General features: G+C 34.2%; 1 protein-coding gene across 7 annotated transcripts in view; it reads left to right on the plus strand.

Moving 5' to 3' along the window:
• AP3B1 (adaptor related protein complex 3 subunit beta 1) overlaps nucleotides 1-24,509 on the plus strand; it is a 265,282-nt gene that overhangs the window by 173,857 nt on the left and 66,916 nt on the right. For all 7 annotated transcript variants that reach the window (XR_013362344.1, XM_077867315.1, XM_077867294.1 and 4 more), the window contains 2 exons: nucleotides 6,234-6,303; nucleotides 20,544-20,650. Coding sequence is in view for 6 of the 7 variants with exons in the window: in XM_077867315.1 (XP_077723441.1) it covers nucleotides 6,234-6,303; nucleotides 20,544-20,650 (177 nt within the window). In the remaining variant the exon portion in view is untranslated. The remainder of the gene's footprint in view (nucleotides 1-6,233; nucleotides 6,304-20,543; nucleotides 20,651-24,509) is intronic.

Here is a 24,509-nt window from a genome sequence, read left to right on the forward strand (position 1 = left end):
CTTAAGAGCTACTGATTTCTCAAAACCTGATATAGCCAGAAGGAGACTTGTTCTACTGTTTGGTACTAGTACCTAGATCTGTAGCCCCAGAATTATCTTTGACTTTTCCTATATCCTATATGTTTACACAGTTGCCAAGTCTTAGAGATTCTTTGTATTATATCTCATATCTGTTTCTTCTTTTCCTCCTACCACCGTACTAAATCAGCTCTTCATGACCTCACTCTTAGACCATTGCCATTGGTCATCCTTCGATTCCCCAACCGCAGTGTTTCTAAATGGTTACCAGGTTAATGTTAAAGTTACCCATATGATGCCCCATTATTATTTTAGTTCAGTAAAAACTCTGCAGGCAAACATGGCCAAACCTATCTCTCTGTTCTCAAATTTCCTTAGTTGTCCCTGTGTTCTAATCCCAGTGGATATTTGTAAATATCCATACATATCCAACTACATATTTGTAATTCTCTTAACGTGTTGTGTGCTTTCTCATTTCTATGCCTCTGTTTTTCCTTCTGTACCATTTCTCTTATTATAGAAAATAAAAGCTGAGGAAAAACTGGCTCAATCAGAGAGTGGTCCCTCCACTTCTCCTAGTTGAGAATGACTGCATGGAATGAAAAATGTTACTGATGAGAAGACATTACTCATGTGAATGGTGTAGAGATAGTCAAAAGACTGAGAACCACTGTTGTTTATGTTCTTGAAGTATGTGTCATTCAACACTATGCCCCAGCATATCCATAAAACATAAAACTATATATTATAGTCATACATTCTGGCCTCAGATTTGTTTGTGTTAATGATTGGAGAAGATGTCCTCATCTTAGAGAAGATATTGTCAGTAATGACCAAAGAAAATTATCGTGTTTTCAGTGACAATTATTTAGATGGGCAAGCATATTTTTATTGGTAGGTGTTCTTTTCTGAAATATGCTAGTTAGAAAAATATTTTAAGTCTAACCCTTCTTATAAAATAGTTCTTTTACCCCAAATTATACCTATAACAAAATTACTTTTGATAGATCCATATTTTAAGTGCTTTCCCATACTTTTTACAATGTAAAAGGAACTTTTTAACACAAAAGAATGAAAAGCAAAATTAATAATGTAGACCACATTGTATCAGGAAGAGATTCACATTTATATCACTTTATCCTATTTTTTACTGATATAATTAAGTTATATTCTGCTTGTAGTTAAAATTATGTGTTGAACAGATGGTCACAGGTTTATTTAAAATGTTTTTTAAAAAGTTACCAGACTTTTGAGTTGTTTTAATTGAATCTAGGCTTTGATGTTTTTAAAACTAGGCAGTGTATTAGCGTGTTCCTACATATAATAGTTATATCTACTATCACCTTGTTAGTTCATTCTTCATGCCTTAACTGTGATTCAGTAGTTCTGATGGTATCTTTTTTTTTTTTTTTAAAGATTTTTATTTATTCATGAAAGACAGAGAGAAAAAGAGAGAGAGAAAGACAGAGACACAGGCAAAGGGAGATGCAGGACTGAATCCTGGGACTCCAAGATCCCACCCCGAGCCAAAGGCAGAGGCTCAATGGCTGAGCCACTCAGGTGTCCCAGTTCTGATTATATCTTGTGTCTGTGCACCAGCTGCCGAAGATGTAAATAATCATTGATTTAAATAAAATTTTTTAAAGATTTTATTTATTTATTCATGAGAATACACAGAGAGGAGAGAGAGGCAGAGAAACAGGCAGAGGGAGAATACTCCATGCAAGAAGCCCGACGTGGGACTTGATCCAGTGTCTCCAGGATCACGCCCTGGGCTGAGGGCAGCACTAAACCGCTGAGCCATCCAGGCTGCCCAATAATAAAAATTTTAAACCATGATTATAATTTATTGTGCATAACTGTGCATTTTCTTTGTAAATATTAGCAACATTTTAATTATATATAAGCTCTGTATAAAATATAATCTGTCAGTAGAAATAAATATATATAACATCCTTGCACTTAACATTTCATGTTAAGAGCATTTCCTATATGAATCAAAAGATTAATATATGTACTAGCTGTGAAGGAAAGCAGTACTATCTATATATACATAGCAGTGTTTGAGATGCTGTCAATAATCTTTATCACAGGTTACATGGATCTCATAAAACTTTACTAATCCGTTTGGGGGGGATTAAATCTCTTAAGTGCACCATAGACTAGTCACTGTTACTGTGACTAGAGTCTATTTAGATATTAGTAAATGTTAAGATATGGCTTAGTAAAAGATCTGCCATGTTAAAGATTATTGAAATAAAATTGGCAGGTACTGTGAACAGATCATGAATAAGAGTGAAAGAAACTATTTTCCAATTGGTGTCCTACCCCACTTGAGAAATAGAAAACAAATTTTACTTGTGTTTGTACAAGTACTTATGTATGTTGCAATTACATATCTTCTGTGCATATTGTAGAATATTGGTTTTAGACTCATAGTTCAAAACCTTGCCTTTTTAAATCTATGTCATTCCCAATTTACTTTATATTTTAAGTACTCCAGAACAGAAATACCATTTCACCTGAGTTGATCTGTAAATCAAAGTGAATGCCATTAAGAAGCTTTCTTATTGAAGTAGGTGTAATCTAATAGGGAAGAGTTGTTTAACAGTTTAGACTACTTCTGATTTGTAAAGAAGTCTCAATTTAATGACAGCATACTTTTGTTTTAAAGCCCATTGGGAGTGTGAGCATCAGATTTTTAAAATCAGATTTGTTAGATGACTTGAAGGCAAGAGAGTCATTTTCCTTGGTTGGTCATTCTAATTGAAAACATTTCATGTAAATATGTTGCCCTGTGAGGCTAAAAATTAGCCTTGAATTTTTGTTGATTTCAAAGTACAATATGAGTTTGACAAAAGTTTACATACCACTTATCCTATTTTATCATTTTCAATTTCAATCTTTACAATAATTTCCCCTTAGGAAGTATATTTGGTGCTTGTTGTTTCATATCTTTTTTCTACTTGCTTTTTTTTTTTTAATCAGCATGAAATGAACATGCATAATACATAAAATAATCTTTACAGATATATTATTACATATTTTCTTTGTATTATTTGGAGCTTAATAAGTAGTTCCAGGATCTTTTTTAATTACCTGAAATGAATTATATTAAATAGAAATCAATTTCTTAACCGGTGACTTTGTGATTTATTTTGAAAATGTTGATGTGTTGAGGTGTATAATCGAACACCATAGAAACAAAATGGAGATTTGAGGGTGATGAATTGATGACTAGGTATTTTTGTAGTGAGATTTTAGGATCAGTTGCTGTTGTCCTTATAAAAGTCTAATACAGCCACTCAGCTGTTAAAAACCTAATCCTCTATTTAAACAAATATACAAAAACAGATTGTCTATCTTTCTGCCTGACCTCCTCTCAAGTACTAACACAACGGAAGCAGCGGGTGATCTGTCAGTGTGTTTGGTTTGTCAGTGATGGTTTTGTATAAATATTGGGAGGGTAAGAAATAAAATTCACACAGTAAAATATGATTTCATCTGCCTTTTCTCTGCAGCTCCATGGCTCGTGCTGCGGTGTGAAATTCTCATTTTACACACTTTGCAGGCGGAGCACATGAATTATGCATTGAGCAAGAAAAATCTCCTGCCTCAAGTCCTATATGCATTTACCCAGGTTCTGTCTCTATTACCAAGATGAATTGCAAATGGAGAAATGTTTGATGGAATAGGGCTCTTAACTTCTTTGTTTAGAATTCAGATTTTTATTTTTATAGGAGATCCTTTAAGTATGAAAATGTTTTGAACTTACTATGAATTTTTTAAATGAAAAATGAAATATAATATAAGAGAGGAATGCCAAACACATCACGAAGCTTTTTATAGCCTTGATTTGGAATGCAAGGCTTTTCAATTCAGTAGAAATGACCGTTATCTATTGCTAATGTTGTATTTCAGTCACCGGTTATTTGCTCTTCTCAGAAAGTCAATGAAATTCTGTCCTTTTGAGAGCCTTTTTTCTTTGTGTTTTAGACTTCTAATAAGAGATTATGTCAATTTCATATGCAGCTCTGTCCTATGTTGTATGTGACCTGATGTGTATTTAATAGATATTGTTACACACTCTTAGCTGTTGAAGTAGAAAATAAGATATAGACTTGTTTCCAGCTTTAACTTTATCTTGATTTGATACGTTTCTAATTTTTCAGGTGGGAAGGTTACAGTTCCATAAAGACAGTCATGCACCATCGTAACTTATTAGGAAGCTATACCCATTGTGCTCAGCATAGTATTTTGATAAGTCACATGGTGTTAAGCTCTTTTTGTTATGTTCTTTCTTCACAGGAATGATATTCTAGTTGAGACGACATTTTCATTCTGAACCTGTTTTTATTTCATTCCAGATTCAAAATTAACATTTTTTTCTCCAGTCCTAGAAATAATTATTCATTTTAGGTTTTGAAAGAGGAGCAAATATTGTTTGCTTTGTTTTTAACTAATGAGTGAAAATTAAAATCCACCTAGATAGTTTGAAGTTTTCAGTGGCAGAAACAATTATTCTCATGAAGAAAATCAATGCTGATGTATTTAGTTAGTATTGTAATGTGTATTATTGTATGATACTTGAAAATAATTTGTTTTGAGTTTTGGCATAAGGGAAAAAAGTAGCAGAACTTAAGATCATTTAAAAATGTTACCTAACATGTAATTGATGTATCCATGTATTTTCACCATTTTAAGAGCTCTAACATGGTGTAGACTTTAAATGATGGTAATCAACCTTTTGCTTTGGTGATACCTTTCTGTGGTTAGAGGAAAACTTCAGAAATACTTATAATGATTTGTATAGATAAGCTGTAAATTCCTTTATCAGATTCTAAGTTATCTGAAGGCAGGAACTATGTGTTAGCTGTATTACTTCCTTTGCTTAGTGGAGAATATGATACCTGTTAAAAAGTCTTTACATGTTTGTTGGATGAATGAATGATTGAGTAAATGAACAAAAACATTTTAGCAAAAACTTAAGTTTGACCTTTAATTTGAGATTTAGTATAAAAAGTATACTTTATAAAGGTAAGTAGCTTTGGTCCAAATATTTAGCATCCTAATATAAAAAGTATACTTTATAAAGGTAAGTAACTTTGGTCCAAATATTTAGCGTCCTAATCTTTGTTGACCTTTTTTTATAATGCTACTCATTACTGAACTTAATTTGTTCTTTAAAAAAAAAACTGCTATATACATATTTTTTTCTTTATTTATATGTCACTTCTCTTCTCAATCTCTGACCAAACTGTGAATACCTCAGGCTTAGGGGTACTGTTTTCTAGTTCATGATTATCCACATTTCAAAAATATAGTAGATTGAATAAGCAAATCTGAGGTAGAGAAAATCCTAAATATGTGCAGATATGTTTTAAAATACTTGTTCTCCCCAAAAGAAAACAATAAAGTAAATTAATACTTTTCATGTAAGAGTGAGAGTCTGAAAATGTCATTTGTAGATTTTAATGAATACTTTTGGGCTGAAGGAGTCTGATGGAACCCACTGTTGAAATATAAAGTACCTAGTACAATGCCTGTCACAAACTACATCCCAGAAAAGCCTTTCTATCACAAGACTCTTGAGAATTTCAGAGCTAAGCTTATATTGGTTGAGCACTTTCTTTTCTTAATTAAATCAACTTGTTTAAAAATTATTTTCAAGATGTTTGTACACTTTCTACCAAAGAGCCATTTTATGTTATTTTACATTTTTAGCAAAAGTTGTCAGATCACAAAATATTTACCTTTAGATTTTCTTCTAATGGACCTTTATAATCTTTAAATAAAATATTTAAAAATAACAGTTTTAATGGTGGAGAAGAAATACTGTATATTACCTAAAATGAAAATTTTGATTAAAAAATACAGTCCAGGGCAGCCTGGGTGGCTCAGTGGTTTAGCGTCGCCTTCAGCCCAGGGCATGATCCTGGAGACCCAGGATTGAGTCCCATGTCAGGCTCCCTGCATGGAGCCTGCTTCTCCCTCTGCCTGTGTCTCTGCTTCTGTCTCTCTCTCTCTGTGTCTCTCATGAGTAAATAAATTAAAAAATATATATATATAGTCCATATAACCATACAGAGAGCTTAACTTGATTTTTTTCTTGGAAGGCTAAGTGGAGCAAATAAATGTTTGTTCTGAAACATTAAGAATTACTTCATTGATTTTTTAACAGAATATGCAATAAATTAAATATTTCTTATCTATAGGAGAAAGAAAAAAAAACAAAGGAAGATAGAGATCTTACCAAAGATGTTTCACTTCTAGACCTGGATGATTGTAAGTGTTGAAATTTAAATTTTTTCTTCTCTTTTTAGTAGTAGTTTTTTTGTTTTTATGTTTTGTAAGAGAGAGCATAGACCTTCATGCACCCGGGAGGGGTTGGAGGGGAGGGGCCAAAGTAGAGGCAGTCTTAAGCAAACTGCACACCCAGCTCAGAGCCCCACATGGGGCTCAATCTCATAACCTTGAGATGATGACCTAAGCCAAAATTAAGAATCAGACACTTAAAAAAAAAAAAAAAAAAAAAGAATCAGACACTTAACCCGCTTAATCACACAGGTGCCCCAGTACTAGTAGTTTTTATTTTTATAGTACCTTTTATTTACATGTCTCAAAATATATCTTCTATTATGAAAGGTTTATAGATGAAAAAGGCAAGAAAGTTGTAGAAATTAGTTCTTTTAGTATCTTTTCTTTCATCTAGTCAAGTTATCAGTTTTGCATCAAACGAATAAATACAACTGGTCAAATAAAGGTACACCAAATTCAGTTTAAGATCTTTTGCTTTAATAATTTATACTTGTTTTAGTAGATAATTATCTGTATCTCACAGCTTCAGTATTGTTAATTGTTGATTGAGGATTGAAACATCAATATTAAGGAGGTGTGGGGAATTAGGAGAGTAATTGGAAATGTACAGAACACAACTGTGTTCTACTTGCCACACTTTTGGTAGGAACAGAAATGAGTGCAAAGCTTTTGGATGCTAATGTGGCTATATTAGTATTTTAACTACAAAAAATCTTTGTCCTAACAGATCCACTTAAAAGAACTTTTATATTCTTACACATATTCTTACCCAAGTGTACAAAGGTATATTCATTATTTCCTTTTAAGTACTTTTGCATTGTGAAAAAGTTAGTGGAGCTAACTTCATTGGGAGGGAGATTTTGGGCAGAAAAAAGAGTAACAAGTAAAATATCATGAATATTAGACTACTGTCATTTTGCAATATAAATTTTCCATACTAGAGGTAAGTTACATTTTTAGATTGTCTGATTCTGTCATAAATACAACTGTTCTATTGTTTACCTGACCTATTTTCAGTTGTCATGACAAATTCTTAATACAGAGAAATTACAAAGAAATACATAGCAAAAAGAGGGATCCCTGGGTGGCGCAGCGGTTTGGCGCCTGCCTTTGGCCCAGGGCGCGATCCTGGAGACCCGGGATCGAATCCCACATCGGGCTCCCGGTGCATGGAGCCTGCTTCTCCCTCTGCCTGTGTCTCTGCCTCTCTCTCTCTCTCTCTGTGACTATCATAAATAAATAAAAATTGAAAAAAAATATTAAAAAAAAAAAAAAAAAAAAAAAAAAAAGAAATACATAGCAAAAAGAAATTAAACATAACGTTGGACCCTGTGAACAATTGCACACCAACAAAATAGGAAACCTAGAAGAAATGGATTCCAAGAAACACAGAACCCTCTAAGACTGAATCATGAAGAAATTGAAAATCTGAATAGACTGATTACAAGTAATGAAATTGGATCAGTAGTTTTAAAACCCCCCCAAAATGAAAGTCCAGGACCAGACAGCTTCACGGGTAAATTCTACCAAACATTTCAACAAGTGTTGGTACCTATCTTTCTCAAAGTATTAGAAAAAATTGAAAAGAAAGGAATGCCACCAAATTTACTTTAAAGGCCAGCATTACCTCTATACCAAAATCAGAGGCCCCTTTATAGGCCAGTATCCATAATGCACATAAATTCAGAAATTCTCAACAAAATATTACCAGACTCAATTCAATAGTAAATTAAAAGGATCATCCCCCATGATCAGGTGTACTTCATTCCAGGGATGCAAGGATGGTTCTACAAGTGCAATCAATCCACATGATACACATTAACAAAAAGGATAAAAATTACATGATCATCTCAGTAGATGCAGAAGAAGCATTTGACAGAATTCAGCATCCATTTATGAGTAAAAATTCTCAACAGTGTGGGGTATAGAAGGCATGTACCCCAACATAATAAAAGCTGTATATGACAAACTCACTGCTAACATAATACTCAACTTTAAAAAGCTTCAAGCTTTTCCTCTAGGATCAGGAACAAAACAAGGATGCTCACTCTTGCCACTTTTATTCTTCATAGTATTGGAAGCCACAGCAGTCAGGCAAGAAAAAGAAATAGAAGTCATCCAGATTTGAAAGGAAAAAGTTAAATTCTTTAAAAGTTAAAGATGATAGGATATTATATATAGAAAAAAGACTCCACCAAAAAAAACTATTAGACCTAATAAATGAATTGAGTAAAATCACTGGATATGAAATTAACATACAGAAATTCATTGCATTTCTCTACACTAATAGTGGTCTATCAGAAAGAGAAATTAAGAAAGCAATCTCATTTATAATTGTACCAAAAATAATGAAATACCTAGGAATAAATATAACCCAGGAATTGAAAGACCAATACTCTGAAAACTATAAGACATTGGTGGAAGCAATTGAAAACAACTTAAGTAAGTGAAAATATATACTATGCTCATGGCTAGGAAGAATTTATATTGTCAAAATGTCCATATTACCACAACTAACATACAGTCAGTAAACTCCATATCAAAATACCAATGACATTTTTCACAGAACTAGAACAAAGATTCCTAAACTTTTTGTAGAACCACTAAAGAATCCAAAGAGCCAAAGCAATCTTGAAAAAGAACAAAGCTGATGCCCCCTGACAGATAAATGGATAAAGAAGAATTGGTGTGTGTGTGTGTGTGTGTGTGTGTATGTACATGTACAAGAAACACAAAACCTCTAAGACTGAATTATGAAGAAGTTGAAAATCTGAATAGAATGATTACATTATAATTATTACACTGTACACACACACACACCATGGAATATTATTCAGCTATATAAAAGAATGAAATTTTGCCAGTTACAACAGCATGGATGGAACTAAAGGGTATTATGCTAAGAGAAATAAGTGAGAGAAAGGCAAATACTGTTTGGTTTCACCGATATGTGGAATTTAAGAAACAAAACAGATGAACATAAGGGAGAGGAAAGAAAAATGAAATAAGATAAAAACAGAGAAGGAGGCAAATCATAAGAGACTTTTAAGTCTAGTGAACAAATTGAGGGTTGCTGGAAGGGAGGTGGGGGTGAGGTAATTGGCATTAAGGAGGGCACTTGGTAGAATAAGCACTGGGTGTTCTATGCAACTGAGAAATTATTAAATTCTATTTCTGAAACTAGTAATACACTATATGTTAACTAAATTGAACTTAAATAAAAAGTTAAAAAAATAAAAATAAAGCTGGAGGTACTATACTCCCTGATTTCAAACTATACTACAAAGCTATAATAATCAAAACAGTGTGATACTGGTTCAAAAGCAGACACATAGATCAGAACAAAATACAGAGCCCAGAAATAAACCCATGCAAATATGGCCAATTAATTTAAGACAAAGGAGGCATGAATGTACATTATTAAAAAGTCTCTTTAATAAATGGTTTGAGAATACTGGACAGCTACATGCTGAAGAATGAAACTGGACCACTATCTTATACCATATACAGAGTAAATTCAAAGTGGATTTAAGACTTGAATGTATGGGGATCCCTGGGTGGCACAGTGGTTTGGTGCCTGCCTTTGGCCCAAATAAATAAACCATTTTTCACTATTGACACTATCTGTCATAAATAAATAAAATATTAAAAAAAAAAAAAGACTTGAATGTATGACCTGGAACCATAAAACTTGTAGGAAGTAAACCTTTTAACACCAGTCTTAGTTGTTGTTGTTTTTTTTTTTTTTTAAGTATTATTTATTTATTCATGAGAATACAGAGAGAGAGAGAGGCAGAGACACAGGCAGAAGGAGAAGCAGGCTCCATGCCAGGAGCCTGATATGGGACTCGATCCTGGGAATCCAGGATCACACCCTGAGCTGAAGGCAGATGCTCACCACTGAGCCACCCAGGCATCCCCAGTCTTAGTTTATTTGAACCAGTCTCCTCAGACAAGGGTAACAAAAGCTAAAGTAAACAAATGAGTTTACATTAAACAAAAAAGCCTTTGTACAGAAACCATCAATCAAACGAAAAGACACCCATGAACAGAAGAAGATATTTGCAAAACCTGCATCCAGTGAGGGGTTAAGAACTTACCCAACTTAATGTTAAAAGAAACAAACAACCTGATTGGAGCACCTGAGTGGTTCAGTCGGTTAAACCTCCAACTCTTGATTCCACCTCAGGTCATGCATGATCTCATGGGTCATGAAACTGAGCCCCGAGTCAGGCTACATGCTTAGCAGCGGTTCTGCTTGAAGATTCTCTCCCTTTGCCTTTCCCCCTACTCACGTGCACGCTTTCCCTTTCTCTCTAAAATAAATAAATCTTTTTTTTTTAATTTTTTTTTATTTATTTATGATAGAGAGAGAGAGAGAGAGGCAGAGACATAGGCAGAGGGAGAAGCAGGCTCCATGCACCGGGAGCCCGACGTGGGATTCGATCCCGGGTCTCCAGGATCACGCCCTGGGCCAAAGGCAGGCGCCAAACCACTGCGCCACCCAGGGATCCCTAAAATAAATAAATCTTAAAAAAAAAAAAAAAAACCTGATTAAAAAAGTGGGCAGAGGACTTGTATAGACATTATTCCAAAGAAGGCATACAGATGGCCAACAAACACATGAAAGGGTGTTCATCATCACTTACTAAAAGCAAATCAAAACTACAAAGAGGTATCAACCTCATACCTGTCAGAATGGCTAGAATCAAAACTCAAGAAGCAAGTATTGGTGAGGATGTGGAGAAAAAAGAACCCACATGCACTCTTGGTAGGAATACAAACCTTTACAGCCACTCTGGAAAATAGTGTGGAGTTTCCTCAAAAAGTTAAAAATGGAACTACCCTATGATCCAGCAATCACACTACTGTGTGTTTTACCCAAATAACACAAAAACACTAATTCAAAGGGATACACACAAGTATACCCTATTTTATAGCAGCATTATTTACAGTAATCAAGATAAGATATGGAAGCAGCTTAAGTGTTCATTGATTGATGAATGGATAAAGAAGATGTAATATGTGTTTACATGTGCGTGCACACACACACACACACACACACAGGAATGTTAACCATAAAGAAGAATGAAATTTTGCCATTTGCAACAACATAGATGGAGCTGGAGAGTATAATGCTAAGTGAAATAAGTCAGTCAGAGAAAGACAAATACCTTATGATTTCACTCATATGTAGAATTTTAAAAACAAAACAAGCTAACAGTGGGGAAAAAAGAAACAAATCAATAAACAGACTCTCAACTAGGGAGAACAAATTGGTGGTTACCAGAGGGGAGATGGATGGGAGGATAGGTGGAATAGGTGTTAGGGATTAAGGAGTACACTTGTCATGAGCACTGAATGATTAAAATAAAAACTTTAAAAAAAATAAAAAAAAATCATTGCTTCAAGCAAACCAAACAAATGAGATACTACCTCACACTTGTCAGATTAGCTATTAGTAAAAACACAAAAAAACCACAAATATTAATGAGGAAGTAGAGAGAAGGGAACGCTCATACACTATTGGTGGAAAAGTAAATTGGTACAACCACTATGGAAAACAGTAGGGAAGTTCCTCAAAAAAATTAAAAATAGAAATACCATACAATCTAGCAATCCTGCTTCTGGGTATCTGTCCAAAGATATATGCACCTCTATGTTCACTGCAGCAGCATTTGCATTCACCAAGGTATGGAAGCAACTTAACTGTCCACTGATAGATAAATTGATACAGAGGATATGATGTGATATACAGACTTAGAAATATTACTCAGCCATAAAAAAAAAATGAAGTCTTGCCATTTGCAACAACATGGATGGATCTAGGGGTTGTTATGCTAAGTGAAATAAATGAGAGAAAGAGAAATACTGTGTGATTTCACTTATATATGGAATCTGAAAAGCAAAAATAAATGAACAAACAATATAGAAACAGACTCAGATACAGAAGTCAGTAACCAGAATAGGGAGGCTCTGAGGGGCAGTTGAAATAGGTAAAGGGGTTTAAGAGGTACAAACTTCCAGTTATAAATAAGGCATGGGAATATTAAGGTACAACATAAGGCATAAAGTCAATTATAAAGTTATAACAACTTTGTATGGTGGCAGATGATAACTAGAGTTATTGTGGTATCATGCTGTAATGTATAAACATATCAAGTCACTATAATATATGCCTGAATAAAATTATAAAGTTTGAGCCAAATTTGTATCATTTTTCACTATTGGCAAAGATTTTACAGGTTTACATAATTTTTAACCTATTGGCAAAGATTTTAAAGCAATAGCCAGTGTTGCTAAGGTTTGGAGAAACAGGCGTCCTACACATGTTTTTGATAGGAATAAAAATAGGTGCAGTTTTCAGAGTCATTTTAGCAATATTTGCCAAAACTTAAATTGCACACATTCTTTGATGTAGCAATTCTTTTTTAGGAATTTATCCTACAGACAAAATAGGAAAATCAGATTTTACTTTCTTTTTTAAGACCTCTTATTTTAATGGCTTAATTTTACAGTTAAAGTCCATATTCCTAAGTTTCTAAGACATTTAGGTGATCTGACTCCTGCCTGCTTCTTATCCATGGTGCTCTTTTGCATTTCCTAAATATACCAATCTCATTCCTGTCAAGAGCCTTTGTACTGCTGTTACCCAAGAACACTTCTTCAGATTTTCTTAGGGCTTCTTATCTTTCAAATACCAGCTCAAAAGTCATCTTCTTTTACACATCTTCACTGATCAGTCTTGATTGTTTTCACAGCATTTTTCACTATCTGAAATTACCATAAATATGTGTAGTACTAGCTTATTGTCTGTCTCACCAAATTACGATGCAAGTTCCATGAGAATAAGATGCTTGTCTGTTTTACTGCTATTCCTAGTACTTAGAATGGCACATGGCAGGTAATGACTTCAAGCTCAATTACAAAGCTGTAATCTAGACAGCATGGTACTGGCACAAAAATAGGCACATAGATCAGTGGAACAGAATAGAGGGCCCATTTCTGGGTTCTGGGTTGAGGGCCCAACTCTATGGTCAACTAATCTTTGACAAGGCAGGAAAAATAGGCACATAGATCAGTGGAACAGAATAGAGGGCCCATTTCTGGTTTCCGGGTTGAGGGCCCAACTCTATGGTCAACTAATCTTTGACAAGGCAGGAAAAAATAACCAATGGAAAAAAGACAGTGTCTTCAACAAATGGTATTGGGAAAAGTGGACAGCCACATGCAAAATGAAGCTGGACCATTTCCTCACACCATATACAAAAATAAACTCAAAATGGATGAAGGACCTAAATGTGAGACAGAAATCCTTCAAAATCCTAGAGGAGACAGGCAGCAACCTTCATGACCTCGACCCCAGCAACTTCTCACTAGACCTGTCCCCAAAGGTAAGGTAAACAAAGGCAAAAATGAACTATTGGGGTTCAAATGAACTATTTTCAAATGAACTATATTCAAATGAACTATTGGGGAACTACTTCATCAAGATAGAAAGCTTTTGCACAGCAAAAGAAACAGTCAACCAAAAGATAGTCGACAGAATGGGAGAAAATATTTGCAAATGACATATCAGATGAAGAGCTAGTATCCAGAATCTCTAAAGAACTTGTCAAACTCAACTTCCAAAGAACAAACAATCCAATCAAGAAATGGGCAGAAGACATGAAAAAATGCTTCACGTCGCTGGGCATCAGGGAAATAGAAATCAAAACCACAATGAGATACCCTCCCCACACCAGTCAGAATGGCTAAAAATAACAAGTCAAGAAATGACAAATGTTGGCGGGGATGCAGAGAAAGAGGAACTCTCATATATTGTTAGTGGGAATGCAAGCAGGTAGCCACTCGGGAGAACAGTATGGAGCCTCTTCAAAAAGTTGAAAATAGAGCTACCGTACAACTCTGCAATTGCATTACTGGGTATTTATCCCAAGGGTATAAATGTAGTGAATCAAAGGGGCACCTGCACCCCAATGTTTATAGCAGCAATGTTCACAATAGCCAGACTATGGAAAGAGCCCAGATGTCCATAGACAGGTGAATGGATAAAGAAAAGATGGTGTGTATGTGTGTACACACACACACACACACAATGGAATACTACTCAGCCATCTAAAAGAATGAAGTCTTGGTATTTGCAACACATGGGTAAATATGCTAAGTGAAATAATCAGAGAAATACAACTATATGATCTTGCTCATATGTGGAATTTAAGAAACAACAGAATCATAGAGGAAGAGGGAAAAATAACAAAATCAGAGAGGGAGACAAATAAAAAGAGACTTGATTCTAGGAAACAAACTAGAGGGTTGCTGGAGGGGAGAAAAGTGGGGAGCTGGGGTAACTGGATGATGGGCATTAAGGAGGGCATGTGATGTAATGATCATTGGGTGTTACATAAAACTGATGCATCACTAACCTCTACCTCTGAAACCAATAATATATGTTAATTAATTGAATTTAAATTTAAAAATAAAAATAATAAAATGTAAGTTTTGAGAACTGAAACGTAAGATTCTTTTTAATTGCAAGGAAATTTCATCCTGACAAATTTTAACTTAACATAGGATATATTTCTGTTTGCTTTTAATACCTGATAACTATTTCTTTAAAAATCTTTTATTCTGTGTTTGTCAGAAATGACACTTGAAACCTCTCTTTTTAAGATGTCAGTTCAGCAAATATTTGTGGATTGTCTGCTAAGTGTAAGAGTACTTTGCTAGATATCCTTTTTTGTTTGCTGGAACAGATAAATAGAATTTAGTCATCTCTTCTAGAGACTAATATCTAGTTCAGGGCACAGATACCCGAACAAAAAAGGCACAAAATATGAATCAATGAAGAGGGAAACAAAAACCAATTAAAAAGCTACAGAGACCCTTTTGGAAGAACTGTGATTTGAGCTCAGACATAAAGATAAGCAGAGTGTTAGGGGAGAGAAGCTTTGTTGACAATGGTTCTTAAGATGTTGACATCATTTATGCTGCTTATTAGTCTATAGTAGTTCTCCATTGTCCATGATAAATAGTTTGTTGATCAGAAACTAAAAGTCACTCTTCAGTAATAGCTTGAGTTCTCAGCTGTGAGAATTAGATTAATTTTGAAGGAGGGTCAAAAACATTCCTTAAGTTTTATCTGAGAGACACATTATAATCCACAGAGGTTTTGCATTTCATATACTAGGAAAACTGTAAGTACTAAATTTATCTATGTCTTCTTTCAGAAAACATTTATTGGATGCTTGTTATCATATAACAAGCTGCTGCATGCTGGAGATTTTAAATGTATACAACATTGCCACTACCCAAGGAACTCTGTTTCTCCCATTACAGTTTGAGAGTTCCTGGGATATTTTATATTTCTGAAAATGAAGATATCTTTTAGTACTCCATACCATGTGATCTTGACAGGATGATCATAAAAAAACAATCATACCCTGTGTTCTTTTATAAGAAATATAAACCTGGGATCCCTGGGTGGCGCAGCAGTTTGGCGCCTGCCTTTGGCCCGGGGCGCAATCCTGGAGACCCGGGATCGAGTCCCACGTCGGGCTCCCGGTGCATGGGGCCTGCTTCTCCCTCTGCCTGTGTCTCTGCCTCTCTCTCTCTCTCTCTCTGTGACTATCATAAATAAATTAAAAAAAAAAAGAAAAGAAATATAAACCTATGTAATTATACTATTGATACAACTAACTCTTAAAAATTTTTATCAGCCACCAGTAATCATGCTTCAGATATCATAAACGTTATGGTCTATGATATCATATTGAATAAATTGTAATAGAGGCAGTGGAATGGAGTGACCGAGGAAACAATGGAGCTGGGGTGTCTGAGTTTGAATCCCGGTTCTTTTAATTACCAGCAGGGTAATGTTGGACAAGTTACTTAAGCTTACTGTGCTCTTGGGATAATAGTAATACTTCTTAGGCTTATAAATGGATTAAATGAGTTGATAAATGTAAAAGTCCTTAAAATTCTGCTGGGCATGTGATAAGCATTATATAACGATGTTACCTATGATGGAGATGATGATAATATTGGAGCAACAAGCAATTACATTTAACAAGTTAAAAAGCTTCATATTAAACCAGTATATATTAAAACTTTTATGTATTCCTAAGTTTGATGCAAAACTTTGATCAGAAGAATAATTGTATAATTATCTTATAATTAAATATATTGTTGACTCTTGAACAATGTGGAGGTTAAGGGACACTAACATCCACATTATCACTTTTGAATCTTCAAAGATTTTTTTTTTTTGAATCTCCAAAGATTTAACTGCTAATAGTTCACTGTTGACTAGAAGCCTTACTAATAACACAGTCAGTTTACACATATTTTGTATGTTATTGGTATTATATATCATGTTCTTAAAATAAAGAAAAACAAGTGTTATTAAGAAAATCATAAGAAAGAGGAAATACATTTTTAGCATTATACTGTGTCCAAAAAAAATGTGTAAGTGGACCCTCACAGTTTAAACCTGTGTTCCTCAAGAGTCAACTGTACTTCAGTAAAGAAAAAAGTGTTTTTGCAGAAAGTTTTAAAAATAAAAAGAAAATGGATTTGTAATCCAAATACCCTGGGTTTACCATCTGACATGCCAGTTCAGATCTTTTCATATGCAAATCCCCTCTGCCCCAAAATGTGATCATACTGGAATACTTTTATCATTTATTTATCATTTACATTCCTTTCCCTGCCATAGATACTCTTTAACAATTTCATTTTTAATGACTGCATAGTTATCCTTTATATTGTTGTAATAAATTTTGTTTAACAGGTTTACTATTGTTGGAAATTTAACCTGTTTCCTTTTTTTGTCTTCGTAATCAGTGAAGCAGTATACATCATCATAAGTATGTTACTACATTATCTCCCTTACTGTTTTCTTAATACAAATCCCCAGGAGTAGAGTTGTAAGGGACAAACGCTTTGAAGAATTCTCTTGTCTAAAATTGCCCTTCCCACTGAGGGGGGCACTTGATGGGATGAGCACTGGGTGTTATGCTATACGTTAACAAATTGAACTCCAATAAAAATAAAATAATAAAATATTAAATAAAATAAAATAAAAAATAAAATATAAAATAAATAAAATAAAATAAAATAAATAATAAAATAAAATTGCCCTTCCCAAAGCTTGTACCACCTTACACAGTATTGGTATGAGAGTACTGATTCCTTATACCCTTACTGATGCTGAATTTTCTACTTAAAAGTTGCCTTTGCCATTTTGAGGGGTAGAAATGATACCTGGTTTTAATTTGTATGCCAGGTTATTTTTATTTTCTATTTTTTTAACTAAGAGAATCATGATTTTCTTACACATTAATTAAATACGTAAGCATAGTCAACTCATCTCAGAATCCAGTTTAGGATTAACTTTCAGTGCAAGTTTTTATCTTGTCAAACCTGTGAACAGATGTATAGTCATTTCTTTAATACCAAAGCCTCTGTCTTCTTAAATGATACTAAAAGCTTGTCTTTTTTTTTTAAGTGAAACTTAGTATGAGATTGCGGCTTGTCTTTTGATGTCCTTTTCCTCTCTGTCTTTAGGACAAGCCATATTCAGAATCAGAGGCTATTTCTTACTCATTTTTTTCCCTTACATGGGCATTTAATATTTTGGATGGATGGATCAAAGGACAAACAACTGAACAAACATTTAGAAGCTACCAGAAAAGTGACCTTTGGAAAGCCATGTAAAGGCAACATATTTTGATCCAAGATAGGAGAACTAGTTCCTGGTCCCACAGTGATTCTTCCATTCACTTGTTTTATGACCTTTGCAAGGCATAATCTCCCTATGACTCCGTTTACAAATGTCTTTAAATGTTTTTTCTGCCCTCTCAACTATTTTTATCTTTAGTCCTTTTCATGTCATGCATAAATTATTGAACATTCTTCCTCACTGCCAGCCTGACTGTTCCCTTTCAGTTTGTTCATTGTACTGATATCCAGCAGTACATATATCATTACTCTTTTTGGTAGTTTTTAACAGCTCCCTTTGGTGTACAGGATAAATATAACCCTCTTAGCTTTACATGTTCCCACCTCTCAGCCTTTGTTCATAGTATTTTCTTACCTACTGATTCACCAGCTTCTTCCTTTCCTTTTATTTAAACCCTTTTCTTAACTAAAAACTGGGTTTCATTTCCTCCTATTCGTGAAGCCTTCTCTTACCACCATATATCCCCATTGGTCTTCCCTCTCTCTGTCCCCAACTCCCTGTGACACTTGCTAAATGTACATTGATTTTCAACATAAGTCTGAGGGAGCCTGGGGATTTGTAGCAGTGTTTCAGGCACACTGAAGGTACAAGGGAAAAAGCAAAGGCTCCATTCCCTCCTCCACTCTGCTTTTTCTGTTGTATATGTTGAAATTTTATTTAACGCTTCCTTTGAAAATTTTCTCCTTTGGGCAATATCATTTTTTATTCCTAACTTTATTCATATTTTTTCTGCCTAAATACAGGATATTGTGAGACTAAATGAGATAAAGATGGTTTGAATAATCCTTTCAAATTAAGTAAATGTTACTTCCTTTATGGTCTTATTTTGAACTGAGAAGTTGTTGGAAGCTAAGACTTTTTCCACATTTTAAATTTTCATTCAACAATCAAGCAGTTACTAAGCACTAAAAATATATTAACAGACTAGTAGAAATAAAAAGACACAAATTTGTATTACAAGAGAGGTATGATTCCAAGTAGAACAAAGAAGACACACATAAGCTGTGTTTTGGTGAGTCACCTGGTGCTTTACTTCTAAGTGGTACCTTAATTGGTAGACATTCCAAAGTAAACAAGGCAGAAAAGAACCTTCTAGGTAAAGAGAATAGAATATAAAAGACTCAAAGCCATGAAACAAGATAATGGGAACTACTAATCAGTAGAGGCTGAACATAGGAGTTGCTCATGAAATTGAGAGAGACCAGTGTTACCCAATATGATGCCTAATGGCCACACATAGCTACTTAAATTTAAATTTGAAGTGCAATTATTTAGTCATACTAGCCATATTTCAAGAGTATATTAGGTTTATATATGCTTGTGTCCACTATATTGGACGGCATAGCTATAGAACATTTCCATCATCACAGAAAGTTCTTTTTTTTTAAATTTTATTTATTTATTCATGAGACACACACACACACACACACACACACAGGCAGAGACATTGGCAGAGGGAGAAGCAGGCTCCATGCAGGGAGCCCAATGTGGGACTCGATCCTGGGACTCCAGGATCACGCCCTGGGCCGAAGGCAGACGCTAAACCACTGAGCCACCCAGGCATCCCCCCTCACAGAAACTTCTATTGGACACTGACGAGCTAGATCATAGAGAACCTTATGCACTTAATTAAGGTGTTAGACTTTTATAGATAGTTGTGAGCCTCTGAAGAGTCTTAAAGCAGGGGAGGATGAGATCTATACTTCAAAGATTTTCAAATTTCCACATACCTGATATCATGTGCTTAGTGGTTTTAGAATCAAAAATTTCTATCTAGCACATAGCTTTTGCTGACAAAGTATAATTAGAAGTGAGTTAGGTATCCTGGGCCCTTGTATTTATTTCAGTGGAGAGTGAAATACAGAAAGGATTTAAATACCCTTTTAAGACTTCTGGCTCTGATAGAGAACCCTTTTTTTTTTTTTAATTTTTATTTATTTATGATAGACACAGAGGGGGGGGGGGGCACAGAGACAAGCAGGCTCCATGCACCAGGAGCCAGACGTGGGATTCGATCCCGGGTCTCCAGGATCACTCCCTGGGCCAAAGGCAGGCGCCAAACCGCTGCGCCACCCAGGGATCCCTGATAGAGAACTCTTGAAAACCATTGCTATTCTTTATATTAGCTGAAAAAAATGTTTCTTTACCTTTTTTCTTTTTTACTGAAGTTACTGGATGATAAATGTTAGTGATAACGTTATGTGATAAAAATTTTCAAAAACTATTACTCAGGATATTTGTATCCTTATTTTGTTATAGGATTTGCCATTATGTTTTGAAAGCTAAGACAAATAACTGCCGTGACTTGATACTAACTTAACTAAATCAGGATGTTAAATAGAATTGTCATAGATTTATTAATCACGGTAATTTAATTAGATTTACTAACAAAATAAAAATGTAGCTTTTAATAATATGAATTAAATTTTCATGCATATTTGCTAATTTGGGCCTTTTCTTACAGTTAACCCAGTATCGACACCAGTTGTACTTCCCACACCAGCTCTTTCTCCAAGCTTGATAGCTGATCTTGAAGGTTTAAACTTGTCAACTTCTTCATCAGTCATCAGTGTAAGTAATTTTCAAAATAATACTAGCTCTGTTTTCATGTGATACTATTGCATCTTTCTTATTAAAGTGCAAATAATCAAAGTGGATTCTTAGTCTTGAAGAGTGTCTCCTCTGAACAAGTTCAATTTAGGTCTGAGCTTTTAATTTTATAAATACTTTTAAAATTTGCTCTACCCAAACCATTATCCTCATAATTGACTTCTGCTTGTTATTCACATTTAATTATCATGTGTACATTTTTCTCTGGCACTCTTACATATGTATAACATACAAGCATTCTTTGCCACATTGAGTTTGTTTATATACATAAATTCTGCCATGAAGAATTATTGTCTATGTTAACAGACTTATATTCCCACATTCTATTTCTATTACACTGTTCTTTTACCAGAGGCAACTAAAAGTACCTGACATTTTCGTTTTAAAATTCAAGATTATGTTTCTCTTTGAATTATCTTTATATGTTTATTTACATGCACTAGTATCTCTAAAAAAATTTTTTAATGCTACATATGGGGTATGGCTTTAAGTGAGGCAAGAGACTGGCCTATCTCAAAATAATGCCAAAACCATCGGCCTGTCCTAGTATCTGAAACTGCAATAACTTTTTCTGTGTTACCGTATTATATCTACTAACCTTTCACTCTAAATCAGGCATGCTGCCTGAGATGTATAATCTGTTGATATGCTTGACCTCCTGTTAATTTGTTGTCAGAAACCTGATAAAGTAAGAGATAAAATGATAAGTTCTGATGGGAACATAGGTAGGTAGCTTGAATAGATCTGGTTAATCACTGGTTCCTGTGGCTGGCAGGGTACTGCAGGGTACATAATTGGGGATCTGAGCTGAGGAGCATAGAGCTGATTCTGCCACAAGTGAGAAAGAGGAGTACCTAATCCTTGTACATTGTTACAGAAACTTTCCCATCAAAGCAAATGTGATTATCAGGACCATTTGGTTCAGAAATCACAAGTGAATACTATTAAGCTGAGCATGTTGTTTTAAGTTGTAGAATGGTGTGATCTCTAACTGCTGAGAAATGAGTAAGAACGATATCTGGTTTTAGTTTGATATTCTTCTTGCTAACAGGAAAAGGCACATTGAAAAGGATGGGGAGAAAGCAGTGAAAAGAAGCAGTTAAATCTTTCTTATTTAAGTAATAAATATTTCTTGAGCATTTGGGTAGGCTGTAAAGAGAAAGTAGTAGTCAAAAAAATCTATAGTGAAGCAGTTAGTCCTTAGGGGAAAGGAGGGACCTAAAACCTTGGGAGGCAGTGAGATGATGGATAAATAACTTGAGCTTTGGTATCAGATGACCAGGGTACAGACCTCTGCTTAGCCACTTACTAGCTATGTGGTTGGGCAAGTTGGTGTGTAACTTTTCTGCACCTCACTTTCCTCTGAAGATAATATATACCCTATAGGATTTGTATGACTTTAATGAGATCATAAATATATAGCTCTTAGAACAGTGACTGGCACATTGTCATTACTCAGTAAATAATAACTAATATTTTTAAAAGTGATGTGATAATGGACCCTGAGTAGACTCTCATACTTTATTAACTGTAAGAAGAACACGGTTGAGATTAGGAAAGTTTGCAATAAAGTTTCATTCATCACAAAGTAATTGAAGGACTCACCCTTTTATACTAAGAAAAATATTTATTGGGGTGGTCTTTTCAAAGGAAAGGAAAAGCACTCCATCCAAAGAGTGTACCAAAAAAGGACTGCCAAAATGGGTAGAGGAGATTGGGGATACAGGCTTCTAGTTATGAAATAAGTAAGTCACGGGAATAAAAGGTACAGCTTAGGGAATACAGTTAGTGATATTGTAATAGTTTTGTATGGTGACAGGTGGTAGCTACACTTCTGGTGAGCATAGCATAATATAGAGCAAAGCTGAACCATTTTGTTGTATACCTGAAAGTATAATTGTGTGTAAACTATACTCACAAAAAAAAAAAAAAAAAAAAAAGACTGTCAAGTTCAGCTGAATAAAAAGCAGGATCTCAGACCTCATCACCAAAAGCTAACAAAATAAACAAATAGTAGTAATAAGAATGGCAACCAGAAGTTCACCAGCAACAATCAAATAAGGAAAGGGATAGAACTTGAACAAAGAGAAAGGTAGAACTTCAAAAAGTGGAGCCTATTGAAATAATATATTTTTTAAAGATTTATTTATTTATTCATCAGAGACAAAGGGAGAGAGAAGCAGAAACATAGGCAGAGGGAGAAGCAGGCTCCGTGAGGGGAGCCTGATGCGGGACTCAATCCCGGATCCTGGGATCACACCCTGAGCTGAAGGCATATGTTTTACTGCTGAGCCACCCAGGCATCCTGAAATAACCAGAATGTTTTGATGCAGAACGGCATGGTTCCTAATCTCAACTCCAGCCCACAAAACAGTACTTTGAAAAGATTAATGAAGCTAATTGCCAGTTTTTCATTATGTATATGAATTTAGAAAGAAATGGACTAAAGATATCAAAAGAAAATGCAAGAATTACAACGCTCATATGATGGTATGGGACGTCTACAAATATGGGAGCCTTTTGGATCCAAAAATGAAATTCATAGATAAGAGTACATCCATAATTTTAAAATCAACATGTTTCCCTTAGTGAATAAAAGGAAAGAAATAATTTTCAATAAGGTAATAGTTATATTGCTATATAAATACTTGTCCATGATTACACTAGAAATGTACTGAAGTAGTTAAATAATGCTGGCACTAATATGTATGTAGAACCACCATGAGTGTGTCAACTATAAATGCAGACTAATATAGGTGTATTAGCAACTCAAATAGTTTGGGTTGTGGTGTTGCCATCAGTAACATAATTTTCCAAAACATTGAAGTTTCTAGTAGTTGTATTCCAAGTTTATATGACTTTCTAGTCCTTAGATGATTTTCATTTGTTTCAGTGGGTTATTTAACCTTATTTTCCTTGTGTATTTGGTAGAATAGGGATAGATTTTTTTTTTTGAAATTACCAAAATATTTGTAGTGAAACAGTTCCTTTTTCACACTAAATATTTTTCAAATGAAAAATTCACTATTTGTTCTTTTTAAATTATATATTCAGAACACAGAGATTCTTAAACATAATTCCCAACGAATATCATTATCATTATAAGGAAAGGCCTAGTTTTTCAAGCTGTATGAAAAACAAGATGTATAGGCACAGTATTTATTCCATTCTTAGTTGAAACTAATTGACAGTTGGCCAGATGGCTAAAAATGAAGAAACATTTCATTTCCTGTAGCAGTATGTCAGTGAACATACTGTAAACTTTTTAGTGAATTAATGAATTTTTCTACTAGGTTATTGTTAGGCTAAGAGTTTCTAAATTGTTACACATGAAGCCCCAGGAACTCAGGCTCTGAATAATCCTCAGAATGTTACAGCTTCCAGAAGGGATGAAAAAAAAAGTGAGGTGGGAGAAAAGACAATATAAGAATAATTGTAAAATAAGAATAAATTGTTCACCTCTGGTTTTGGAAATGTTTGAGTGAAAATTGGTCTTTTCTGCTTTAAATACTCTTTCATATATTTGGGACACAAAACTATTAAAATGAATTCAACAGTTCAGGTTACCTCTGAAAACTTTTGATATATTTTTTCCTGATAAACATCAACATGAAATCTGGTCTCATTCTTTGCATTTTCATGTTTCTTTTCAAATTAGTTTTATAAGAAAATTTATTAATTTGCTTACTTAATATTAAGATTTTTATTTCTATAAGAAAATTTATTAATTTGCTTACTTAAGATTTTTATTTCTATTTATTTTATTTCTAAGATATTTATTTCTACTTAATATTTAGATTTTTATTTCTATTTTTATTTC

This window comes from Canis aureus, chromosome 2 (assembly GCF_053574225.1).
Source record: "Canis aureus isolate CA01 chromosome 2, VMU_Caureus_v.1.0, whole genome shotgun sequence".
Taxonomy (NCBI): domain Eukaryota; kingdom Metazoa; phylum Chordata; class Mammalia; order Carnivora; family Canidae; genus Canis; species Canis aureus.